This window comes from Ctenopharyngodon idella, chromosome 6 (assembly GCF_019924925.1).
Source record: "Ctenopharyngodon idella isolate HZGC_01 chromosome 6, HZGC01, whole genome shotgun sequence".
Classification (NCBI taxonomy): Eukaryota; Metazoa; Chordata; class Actinopteri; order Cypriniformes; family Xenocyprididae; genus Ctenopharyngodon; species Ctenopharyngodon idella.
The window spans coordinates 28,260,306-28,273,541 of record NC_067225.1 but is presented as its reverse complement, the minus strand read 5'-3'; the positions used below and the strand labels follow the sequence as shown (position 1 = coordinate 28,273,541).

Genomic DNA, 13,236 nt, shown 5'->3' with positions numbered 1-13,236 from the left:
CATTTGGAGAGACTGTTTATGATTTATAGGGATTATAAAAAAGAAGTGGGTGGATTTTTACCATTATATGCTGGTTTTTTACACACACTGTGGACACATATCTGTGTTCAAACACCTAAAAAAGTTAATTTTGCATAATAGGTCCCATTAAAATTGTTTGATTATTTTTGTCCTGCAAAGAGATTTTTTTTTTTCCCACAGTGTTACACAGGCTGAATTAATTGCAGAAATTTTGTTGAGTATAGAATAAGAAAAAGTTACATTTATGAATAATTAACAACAGGCCCAAGAAAAGAGATCAGAAAGATCTAACCGTAGTATGTCCTCTTTTTCTGTCCATTGTCAGCAACATTATTTGTTAGGCAAAAGCAATTTCTTAGCTAGGATGTGCTGTCAAATTGCTATTAGACAATAAAGTAAGAAAAAAAAAAAAAAAGTCAGCGTTTACATGATGATTTCAACCCAGGCAGGTGTTGTTATCAGTGCAAAGGTTAAGGAAATGTGAAATGACATTTATCTCGTTCCCTATAGGATCTCACACCCAACCTTTAGATATCTGTTTATTCTCGCCCATGACTGGCCTCGGCAAACACGTGGTGATATTGCTGTGTGTGTTTGTGCCGTGTGGAAGTCCCACAGCTGTCTGTGACATTTTGCTGCTGTAAGATATCTGGTTATTCGCTCCAGTCCAAATGTGCTCTGGAAGATATTTACAGCTTTAATTTTTGTGGGGTGACCGTTTCCCATCTTTCTAGAGGAAAAAGATCAGAATATTCAATTAGAGTATGGTATAGGGCTCCTATCTTCTTATAAAATGTCATACTGTCATCATTTTTTTAGCCTCACAGTTCAAACTTTCAATGAATCTAATGGCCCTTATGTAGCTAGAAACATACTCTGTGCAGGTCTTCAAATTGCATTCTCAATGTTGCCTCAAGGGGTGCAACAGCAGGCATTAGTACACACTGTCTACAGTCAGATTTCTCTTTCTCTTACAGCTCAGCTTCTGTCAACAGTTTAAAGCAGGGGTTTTCAACAGGAGGATCATGGTCGTCTGCCAAATATTGTTTAGTTTCGAACTGTGTTCTGTGGGGAAACTGAAAATATACACATTATACAAAAAATGTTGCCTTCGACCAAAGTTGAAGTTCAACTAAATGTTTCATAAAACATTAAAATGCCTGATCTATAATTCTGTATTATGTTTTCACCTGCATTAAGCCTAAACTATTTGATCAAATATGGTCTATCTTTCTGAACAAGGTTGGTTTAACTAAATTGCTCAATAAGATTCTCTTTAAAACAACCTTGTTCAGAAAGATGGACTATATTTGATAAATGATCAAATTTATTGTTGCATTTTAAACCTGGTCTATAATTTTGTACAATATTTCAATTGTTCTAGTCATTTACACACAGAGTCATATAGACATGTCTTTAAATTGCACAACAAGATTCTTTTTAAATCAACTCTTTTAAAATGATGGACCAAATTTGATAAAGTATTGAATAGTATCAAATTTATTGTTGCATTTTAATAGACAGTCATATACAGTTAAAGATCTTTAAAGTATCTTTAAAGAGAATTTTATTGAGCAATTTATTTAAAGATAAACTGTCTATATGAGTCCTGTGTAAATGTATATATGAATACAAAAATAAAATATAATACAAAATTATAAATCAAGCCTAAATGCAACAATAAATGTGATTTTATCAAATCTTTTTGAAAAGAATTGGTTTAAAGAGAATCTTTTTAAGCAATTTAGTTAAGGATAAACTATTAAGATGCTTATAGCTAGCTACCTGAATACTAACACATACAATACCTACCTATTTTGTTACTGCCAAATGTATGCATTAATGCATGTACGCTAGGGCTGCACACTTGCAATGTGTTTGCCAAGTTCTGCGGTAACATACATAGACTGTTTCTGCCCTTACCCTTATGTGTGTGTTCTGATTTATTGCTTGCCATGCAGTCTTGAAGCTTTTTGGAGACTGTGACATCCCACATTCAAGTTCTATCTTTGTCTTTTGGCGGGGTGCAAGCCCCATGGTACTCACTAGCAGGCAGCTATGAAATATTAAGTGCCTCAGCTTCTTATCTTCGTACAGTGTGTGGTTGTGAGTCCACTGTATTCAAGAAAGAGATCCGCACGGCTGAAAGACCCGTCATCCAATCACAAGACAACAATAACGGCCATTAAGGTCAGCGAGTCAACAAAATGCTTATCGTGGCAACATTTTAATGCCTGGGTCAAAAACTTTGTGGTATTTGCCTAAATCAGCAAGGGAGCCTCAGGGAACTCTCAACGAACAATATTTCCTGACGTGCTCTCTTGATCCCAAAGCTAATTTCAGTTGTAGGCTGTACAGCTATCTGGATGTGATAATATGCTGTTATTCCACTAATGTGTTGGAAAAGTTGACAAAGCTTTGTGAATTGTCATGTTGTGTTTATCTCATTGGTGTTTTAATTTAGTGGAGTCTCTTTAGGCCTTGAATCAACCAGGTGATTGTCAGATACAGGGAACTGATGTTTAAAATATATTGGATTATGTGGCTCCAAATTCCCTGATTGAATTATTTAGGTCTCAGAAACAATGAGTAAACAGCTCAACTAATGTCAACAAATCCTGCGCCTACATGATAATGTTTTAAAGTCATTTCAACCTGTGGTGTTTTGCTCTGATATTTTTAAAACGCCAATCCAACAAAATTCCAACAACCATTTCCGGGTCATTTTTCACCCCAAGAAGGAAATTATAAATAATATAAATAAACTTATATATATTATATATATGGAGAGTTTATATATATATATATATATATATATATATATATATATATATATATAAAGGTTAAGTTGTATATATAAAATAAATTATAAACAAAGATGCATTCAATTTATCAAAACTGACAGTAAAGACATGTATAATAATACAAGAGATTACTATTTCAAATAATTTCTTTCAAAGATGTTTCCACATATCAAGCAGCATGTGTATGTATATATTGGTGTATGTATGCAAAGTATATCCAAATTATGTGCACATCATTGTAGTAAAATGTAAACATGAAATATTTTTTATACTGTAGTGTATAATGTAATGAGATCCAACACAACTACCACTTTCAAGGTCCAGAAAAGTGGGAAAGACATCATTAAAGTACTCCATGTGACTCCAGTGATTTAAGCAATTTTTTTAACACTTTATTTACAAAAATATTGATCTGCGATGCGCGTTCACAAGAGCATCACGACGCATGCGTGTTGTGTTCAGACAGCACGAGTGGTCACGAGAGCACCACGATGCATATGTTTTGTGTTCACATGATTGGTGACATTGTTGCGTGAGCACGCTTTGGATAATATTATTTGGTAAATAAAGTGGTAAATTATGTTTTGTTTTTTGTGCAAACAAAGCACTCGTGTCGCTTCATAAAATTGAGGTTAAACCACTGGAGTGGTAGTTGCGTTGGATCTCTATGGAGGGACAGAATTCTCTTGGATTTCATCAAAAATATCTTTATTTGTGTTCCAAAGATGAACGAAAGTCTTACGGATGTGGAAGGACAACGAGGGTGATTAATTAATGACAGAATTTTCATTTTTGGGTGAACTAACCTTTTAACTGTAATGAAAATAATTTGAACATTTTTAATGTTCCCAAAAATAGTCTTCCTTTTCTCTTTTTGTAAAATATAATTTCCTATAGTTGTTCTTTTGGCTTTGGGAATGTGACCTCAACCCCGCTAGCAATAAAATGGTGCGAAACCATAAATGAACATCTTTTGGAAATCTTTCCAGTGTAACCTTGCCAATTTTTTCTGAGAAATCAAACTTATTTAATGACTGGCTTTTGTTAGTATTGATGGGAACTACTAAGTCAGTGAGTACAACTCAAAAGAAAAAAGAATCAATCTCTTCACTGTGTTTCAATGTCTCCATCTCCCCTCTCTACTAATCACAGTTACTTTATTTGTGTAAGCCCCTTATCTGTTCCAAGACTCAAACTGAAGCCATAGTTGAGCTGTGAATTGGAAAATAGGTCTGACCTTAGCCTGCCTGATTCACTCTACATTGATTAAACTGAATTTGCTGTGAATGATCAGGTCCAAATTACTTCTCCACTCGAAAGGGTGTGCATTAAATCCACCATGTCACCTTCAGTCTTCTTACAAAGGATCTGCTCCCAGAATAAGAGCTCTTCCATGGCACCTCCTCCCATTGTGGCCCACATTTCTCCTGTTTCTAGAAGAGATGGGAAAGAGATTATTCCTTTAAGATCAATTACAGCTCTAACTGACTGAATGGTGTCAGCCCAACACGCTTAAAGAAACCGAGAAAAGGAGGTGCTTTAAAAAAGACACCCGTGAATGGCATGTGTGGGCGCAGTGTGATCCAAATTCTGCAGCCTTATTTGCACGTGACTTTCCCGAGACTGTGCAGATGGGTTAATTTGATCAAGAATATGTACGCTGTAAAAACATTCCCAGTGAGATTGCAATTTGTGCTTCTAATTTTGCAGTGCACGATTAGTAATTGTCCTTTTACAACAGCAATGGCTTAGCATTAAGAGTCTTGGAGGTGGAGTCTAATACAAGCCTCCAATATGTACTGCATGCATTATGAGAAACAGATAATGATCTCATTAACGCTATTTATAATTGCCATATCTAATATTTCCTTGAGCACACACTTGAGTATGATATCAGATACGATATGAGGAACAATACCATTTCTCTGCAGCACACTGCACCAGCAAAGATTTATTAGCCTGTTGCTAAGTGGAGGCTCCCTTGGGCAGCCTGCAGACTAAAGGTTGGTATTCTACAGTATGCGTACTAGATCTTGCACACACATGGATTGTTATTAGGAAGTAGAGTGCTCTAGGGTTACTGAAAATGGAAATAACTTTTAATAAGGGCCCTTAAAATGGCAAAACATTATTGGCAGTTACCGAATTTCCTGTCGAAACAATGTAACAACTCTTTAAACTGCTATCTAGAGATAGCAAGGAGCGCTACAGTGCTTTTTTTGTGTGATTCTTTTGTCTATCGACCACATTAACATTGTGTCTGCTTTGTGTTTTGAGAAAAAGGAACAGATGACAAGTGTGCAACACAAAGTATGCACCTGGCTGTTTGTAAGATTATGCAATGTCTTGAATACTTACTTGTGCCAGTATGTGGATGTTGTTTTGACTATTCCCATCCTATAAATGTCTAATAAAGCGAAAGTGTTTACATTGAAGGTATTTTTGCTTTATAGGCTAACAAAAGTCTGATCCAATCATTTCCCCCTTTCCTAAAGGAATTTAATGATTGCTTACTTACTGACTCTAATGTGGCCTTGGCTAGCCATCGAGTTACATGCTGCGACCAATTGCAGGAGGCATTCTGGGAAGCCGTAGACACATGCAGATCTTTCAGAATGCAATAAACATATTATTTACAGCACCAATTACAGGGCTGCAATTTCAAAACCTCAGTATTATTTTGAAAACTTTGTCTATAATATCATAAGAGACCGTCAACCTCAGAAGTGGCCGGTTGTGGTGTGAGACTAAGCTTCAAGGACTAGAGTGTATTTTTTGTATTAATTTTCTAGTTAGAATATCAAAAAATCCTTTAAGCAAATTAAGTTTAGTTGAAAAGCAACACTGAATAAGATATTAATAACAGTTTTTAAAGAATCTTGTATCTTTAATACAAGTGTATTTTGTCTTACTGAACGGACAGATTTTTAAAATGTTTTTAGTATAAAGAAGGTACAACAAAAGTGAAAAAATAAGGCAGTGCAGTAAGACAAAAATAAATACACTTTACACTTAATACAATTGTTTTAAGAAATGTATTTACTTGAGAACAAGTCAAACAGACACACACACACACGTTGGATTTCCATAGCCGCGTTTCCACCGAAATTATCCGGAACAATTTGTCCCAGGAACTCGTTTTTCCCCAGACCTATTGCTAGCTGCGTTTCCATAGTGGTTTTAAGTACCGTGAAGATAGTCCGGTGATGTAGGCGCGACTTTCCAGTTCACGCTGGATTTCGTCCTCCGCGTATAAGCTTAATAAAGCCTGAACCTCATCGTCAGTCCATCGGACGCATTTTTTAAACTCCATTGTTGATTCGAAGAGAAAACAACTCTTACTACACGCACTGCAACAGACTTTAAAAAACGATGGTTGAAATAAAATGCTGCATAGATTCAACCAATCAAAATGCTGCGTGAACTCAACCAATCAGCATGTTCAGCGCCCAAGTCCCATCCTCGAAAGTTCCGGAACTTTGAAAAAATACTACCTAGTGAGCACGTACTTTCTGACGGGGAATTTTTTACCCGGAACTTCATTTAGACCCTGGCTGTGTCCGAAATCACCCCCTTTACCCTTAAATAGGGCACTATTTGAGGGGACAGCCATTTGTAGTGGTGTCCGAAACCATAGTGGATGATGTTGAGTGCACTCATTCAATCCCACAATGCACCGCAATAACGAGTGTACAACCGATGCACGCTCAACGGCTAGAGAATACCCATAATGCACTGTGAGAGTCGCGCGCTGAATGAATTCCCGCGTCTCGCCAGGAGATGGCGCCCGCAGCTGAATCAATCATCCATTAATTTTCCAAACCGCGCTGGTCCAGCATTATCATACAGGTATAAATTCCTTTTTAATTGATCATTAAATCGTTTGGAAGGTTTGAACATGCTAGTACAACATAAATATTCATTACTACTGGATCTGCCAGTTTGCTACATTTCAAAAGATTATTAAACAACAGCACAAACTATGCGAAATCGGCAGCCCTTCCGGTGCACTCAGTGTCCGAATTCACTCACTCGTTTCATTCACTCCTTCTAGTGGACTATATTAGTGGAGTAATGTAGGGAATAGTGAATGAGGGTATAGGGGGCGATTTCGAACACAGCACCTGGTTCCTGTGGTTGTACCACCCCAAAGTTCCTAGTTCCTGGGGAAAGTGCTTGCGGTGGAAACACGGTTCATGTTTTATGGGGACATTCCATAGACGTAATGGGTTTTATACTGTACAAACTGTATATTCTATCCCCCTACACTAACCCTACCCTTAAACCTACCCATCACAGAAAACTTTCTGCTATTTTATATTTTCAAAAAAGATCATTCTGTATGACTTATAAGCTTGTTTCCACATGGGGACCATGTGGGAAAAAAAAAAGTCCCCACAAGGTCAAAAATTACTGATATTGGCATCTTTGTGTGGACATTTGGTCCCCATAACGTAGGGATAACCAGGACTACACACACATAGTACTGTATGATTCCATATCTACATATCTACATGGTGTTCCATAGTTAAAAGAATACTATCGAGATACCCTCATGGTAGGCTATTAGTGCAAAAATGAAAAAGAAAAGTATTACCATGATTTTTTCACTGCTCAACTCGTGCTATATTACCATGCTGCTTTTTTAAAGTGTAGTAGTAAAATAGCACTGATCCTCACAGTGTGCTCAAATCAATTTTTCTTTGTCTAAACACACAAACGTTAAAGGTGGTGTAAATTTGACCACTTTAAGAGTATCTTTACAGGCAAGAGCTAGATGTGAACTTCAATCAAGTTTTAACATTTCAATAATTCAGAATTTCTATTAAATACGCCAAACTGTTTCTAGCACTCCAGATCTGAAATAACTGAAAATTACCTCAAAAAGAGCAAAAATGTATAATTGCTGTTATCCACTATTGGTTCCAATCCTATTGCTGATAGAAACTCTCAGTGCTTATTATATCTCCATTACTTCCTCAGACAGCCATGCAGTGTCAATTAACTTTAGCTAATGAATTAAATTAACTTCTGTGGTAGGGCTGACACTCCCCGCAAATCACAGCAATGATCTCAGATCATGCTGACAGCTTCATATGGGTCAACAGCCACCTAACAAGCTTGGCTTCTCCTTAAAATCACAGGGAGTTATTAACAGTGTTGGGGAAGTTACTTGGTGCTGTAGCTTCCTAAGCTATAACTACTCAGAATTTACTTAAGCTACAGTCAAGCTAAACACTTGTGGATGCACGTGGAACAAGATATAGCATTTTTTGTGTTGTTTTTTTGGAAAAAGTGCTGTATGTTTGCAAAAAGCCATGATACTATACTATAAACAATAAATTAACCAAGCTATTGACACAATACCGAGAAATATAGTTGAGTTAGTAGAACTGCTATTTCTAGTTAGTTACACCCTAACACTTAACAACACCTAACGGTAAATCATTCAAGACAAACACCTTTGAATCTAGGCTGTGTTCCATATCTCACGTGTTTGGCAATGTTTCCCTTAGCTGTGAGCGTGGGAGAATAGAACATGTGCTTCGAGCCTCACCGTGGTCTCTCACACGAACTTCTTTTCCCAGAGGAAGGATTCCCCAGTTCACTCTTTAATATCAAAGCACATTTGCCAACATTGAAAAAGCATTTCATAGTCACTTCAGAAGCCCTGTTGTAATTCTTTGAAGTGCCTGTGCACTGGAAGAGAAGTGTGGAACCAGTGTATAGTGTACTAATAGGGGAAGAGGTGGGAAGAGAGAAAGAGATAAAAAAAAAAAAAAAAAAAAAAGAACTAGAATGAGAGCAGGTCAGTTAGAACTTACAAAGGCATAAAAGAGAATTTCTGAGCTTTTTCTGTTACCTTGTAAATAAGTGAGGTGAACGAAATGGTGCAAAAAAGATTTACAGAGATCAAGGCTTGAAAATAATTGCTTAAACTGCATCCATGATTAAAGAAATGTACAGTATTTTTATGCAAGTATGCAAGACCATGACTCTGCATTTTATGATGGTCATTTAAAAATGTACAGTACTGTATAAAGAGGAATATAAATTAAGAACGCTATGACCAAAAAAAAAAAAAAAAGATACATATGAAGTGGAAGAGCAAATATATCTCCAGTGTGCTGGAGGAGGTGAAAACAAGTCAAGCAGTGAATCATGTTGGTGTATGATAACGATATTGTGTAGGCATCAAAAATATGGCTAGATCAATTTGGTATATTTGGCCATTAAAGTCACACAGCAACATTTTCAGAGTTTAAAACACTCAAATGTATGCATATGCATACCAAAAAAAAAACCCTGTTGTAATATTCAACTATGTAAATTTTAACCCAATTAGGCAACGATTAAGGGAGTAATGATAACAGTGTCTGTCAAAGTTGTGGGAAGTAACTCGTCCCCACATCGAGATCAGTGTCATACAAATTAAATCTCATTTCTTAAATTAATTCATGACCTCGAGGTTACCAAAGTAACAATTGATTCGGAGAACTTTGAATATCCTGCGGTGACCGTTGGGGAAAAGATTAAAGGGTTTGCTTTATGTCAGTATGCGGTGTGTGCAGAACAATTTTCATCAACCAAACTCATTTCCTTTATCAGAGCTTGTCATTTCAGATGGGGCGAAAAAACGAAAACAGCGCATTACATAGATAATTCTCTTTCTCTCTCTCTCTCTGGATAGGAGCTCTTCATTGGAATGCAGCTCCTTCATTCAGAATGTTGAAAAGAGACATGTGGGAGCCAAAGCATATTTCTCTCGACCTTGGGAGCCCATAGCAACGTTTTAAATTCAAACTATAGAGAGAGAGGGAGCATGTGAAAGAAAGCCAGTCTGTTTTCAGTAAGATGCTGCAAAGGAAAGTTTAAGGAAAAGAACACTAGTGCTGCAATGCCCATACTGACACAGAAACATCTAAGTTTATCGCCTTTCTCTGGTGCTTACTCATTCCTTTCTTCCTATCTTTTTTCTAGGAAGGCGCTTACAGGTGGGTGAAGCTTTGTGTTCGCAGCACAAGACCCCCAACCTCCTCCACTAGGAGACAAGGCAATTGGAAGCCTAGAGGGAGCAAAGGACCAAAGACGTACGGTTAACCTTTAATCTCATCAAAGGACTCTAGAGGAAGTTCCTTGACAGGAGATAAAGCGGATTGACTCAGAACTGCTGCCTAAAGAACCTGATGAGCATTCCATTCAATTACAAATGCATCGCAACGTGACATAACTATGAACTTTAAAAGATTGTGCCCTGTGAAAGGGTGCCTTCATTGACCAATTAATTCAGTCGTGACACATCTCAGATCCAAAAATAGACGTGCTTGGGTTGAAACAGGCTTGCTGCAATGTCTTCAGCCATGGGTAAAATTGTTGTATGGACCAACCGTCGCTGTCAGGCCTCAGCATTGGTTCTTCTCTACCTCTTCCTGACTGCTTTGGCTGCAAGGTCCAAAGGTCCAGGCCACACGCATCTAAACTCTATCCGGATTGATGGGGACATTTCATTGGGTGGACTGTTTCCAGTTCACGCTCGGGGTCACGAGGGCAAACCCTGTGGTGAGCTAAAAAAGGAAAAAGGGATCCATCGTCTGGAAGCTATGCTCTTTGCTTTGGACCGTATCAACAATGACCATGAACTGCTCCCAAACATCACGCTGGGCGCCCGCATTCTGGACACTTGCTCACGGGACACTCACGCTCTGGAGCAGTCTCTTACTTTTGTCCAGGCTCTCATCGAAAAGGACGGCACGGATGTGAAGTGTCAAGGTGGTGGATCGCCCATCATTACCAAGCCAGAAAGGGTGGTGGGTGTCATTGGAGCGTCGTCCAGTTCCGTGTCTATAATGGTGGCTAATATCCTCCGACTGTTTAAGGTAGGTCTGAAATCATACAGGAGAGAAGCAAGTCAGTTGAGTTTGTGGCAAAACCTTTTACAGTGCTTGAGTATTGTTGTCATATGATAATTCATACTCAGAAAGTACAAGTGAAATGACATTCATTACAAGATGATTAGTTAAAACATTTCAAAATGTACCTGCAGATTTTTTTTTTAGTCAAGTATTTTATCATTGAGGATTTCTTAAAAATATTGTGTAAAAATCTCGTCTTGTTCTCGTGAACTCAATCTAGTGTCTCATCTCGTGAGCTACCTGTCTCGTGACACCCCTACAAAATAATAATTAATTATTGGATAATACATGATTTTACTTTTTATTTTATTTGTTATAATTATTGGTTAAAGTATGGTCTGTTACAATAACCATTTCAGTCAGAATAAAATGGGCTAAAGTTAATGACATGAAGAAAAAGGCCTGTTAACTAAATTTAAATGGCATTTTAATCAAATAATTAAAAAAAAGTCTAAACGAATACTGTCAGAAACTCTACTATAGCAAGCCTTTAGCTGTTGATGCTTGTCAGCCAACACAGTCTCTCTGATCATGGAGGTCTTATTGGTTAAACTAGTTAAGAAGCCTGGTTTGGACACCAATGGACCAGCTATGAAAATCAAACATGCTGGAGACTGGCTATGCTGGTCTTTTCACAGGTTTGAAACGAATACATTGATGTGTGAGATTGGATTTTGCCGCTGTTGCGTCTGTATTTTTCTTTCCCTGCATGCTGTTTGGTCTTCTCCTTTGGTAAGCAGAGTGGATAGCATTATCCCAGTGAATGTATAATTGATAAGAGAGCAATCTGAGGGTTCTTACATTCACTTAGCCATGACCAAACAAAGTCAGTAGCGTTCCTCAACTCATTCTCTGCAAATTGCAAGTCTCTTTTCTGATAATGTAAACATGGCCTATTTCCAAACAAATGTTAACAGAATATTTAAAGCATTAAACAGATGAAGCTGGGCTAAAAAGACTTCCGAATTAGTATACACTTCCAGTCTTCAAGATCTGATTCTTTTCACATTGTTATAGAGATGGATAGTTCTTCATCTTGATGAATTTTAACTTCACACTTTCACACTTTGATGATCACCTTCGGGGAGAATCTGAATATGCAAATAAAATAGTTTTGCACCCGTGAATGGATTCAGTTAACATGCAATATGGGATATGGATAATAAATGTGGATTATGGGTTTAACATGATGTATTGTATAATGTCTCATATATGTAATGCATGAATTGTTAATTGAGAGCATCAACCTGACAATAAGAGTTAGTATAGCTCAAGGCTAACCATTAAAGAAGCTCTTTATGACCCTCTGCGTGCATCTGTTGATGCACTCTTCAACTTAAGAGATCAAAGACCTCTTCCTTTTGCAGGGGACCATGGTTATGTTAGAAAAATTTGTTTGAGTTTGCAGATCAGATTTGCATCTGTTCACAGCGCAGGAATATGAATAATGCAGGACTCCACGTTTAGCTCAGAATAGCACTGACCTGGCGTCAGCGAGGCCGATTCTCATTCATTCCTCAGCCAGGCCGCCCAGAGACAGATGCCCAACGTTTAATGGATATTTACCCTCTGAAATGCCGACTACACAGTGCCATTCATCAGCCAGAGAGTTGTGATCAAAGACAGATCGCAGGCGGAGGAAACTCAGCAGCAGCGCGTGGAGATGACAGGCCTCGAGCATGAGTGCTGATATAAGCGCATTTAAAGCTCACAGCTAAAACACTGGTGTTATTGAGAAAAAGAGGCAGCAGGTGCAGCGACAGGGCAACTGGGGAGTCCTCGCTGCGGGTGGAGCTCGTACACTCATAAATTCACTGAGCGCTTTTGTGCAAACCCTCTTATTAGGATCTTCAGATCAACTGTTTTACAAGAGCTTCTCTTTCAGAAAGTACAAACTACATCTACAGTATCTTAGCCTTGCCCACCTTAGTTGCGGTTAATGAAGACGCACCTCACTCATAAACCACACTGTCCTGCACTCTACACATAAATGCCTCGGTTCTTCCCAGTCATTCGCAATTTCCTCTACTCATCTACAACATGTGCCCGTTCCTTCCAGAATGTTCAGAGCCATTTTACCGGAAGCCTGAAAAAGGTTTCAGTCAGAGCTGATGTAATCTTTTTATAATCCACTTAGATAATGGCTTCAGCTTTGACCACCAAAGTACAATGTGTAAAAAAAGAAAAGAAATGGTAAGAGGGATGTTTTCATTTGACTGAAAAATGTTGGATTAGATTGAGAGTCCTCGCTGACAAAAAAAGTATCATGAAATTATTACCATGGTATTTTGGGCATGTACTGTAGTAATATCATGGTCTTCTTTGAAGTATCAGAGCGTGTAATCATTCAGTACTGTGGTACAAAGTCCCTCTGAGGTAAGTTAGTTCTCTCGGCTGGCATGTTAGGTAATGCTTCGATCTACTAGAATGGTAAAAGACAGAAATCTCCAAAGCTGCTTGTCAAGATTACACTTATAAATTAGCAATAAAATATGAAA

The 13,236-nt window shown here is 37.9% G+C and overlaps 1 protein-coding gene across 4 annotated transcripts in view; it reads left to right on the top strand.

The window, feature by feature from the left end:
• Positions 1–13,236, top strand: part of grm4 (glutamate receptor, metabotropic 4) — a 217,140-nt gene that overhangs the window by 84,936 nt on the left and 118,968 nt on the right. For 3 of the 4 annotated variants that reach the window (XM_051896223.1, XM_051896222.1, XM_051896224.1), the window contains exon 2: positions 9,807–10,702. The exons of the other annotated variant lie outside the window; for it this stretch is intronic. In XM_051896223.1, the coding sequence (XP_051752183.1) occupies positions 10,175–10,702 (528 nt within the window). In that variant the 5' untranslated portion in view covers positions 9,807–10,174. The remainder of the gene's footprint in view (positions 1–9,806; positions 10,703–13,236) is intronic. 4 annotated transcript variants of the gene reach the window in all.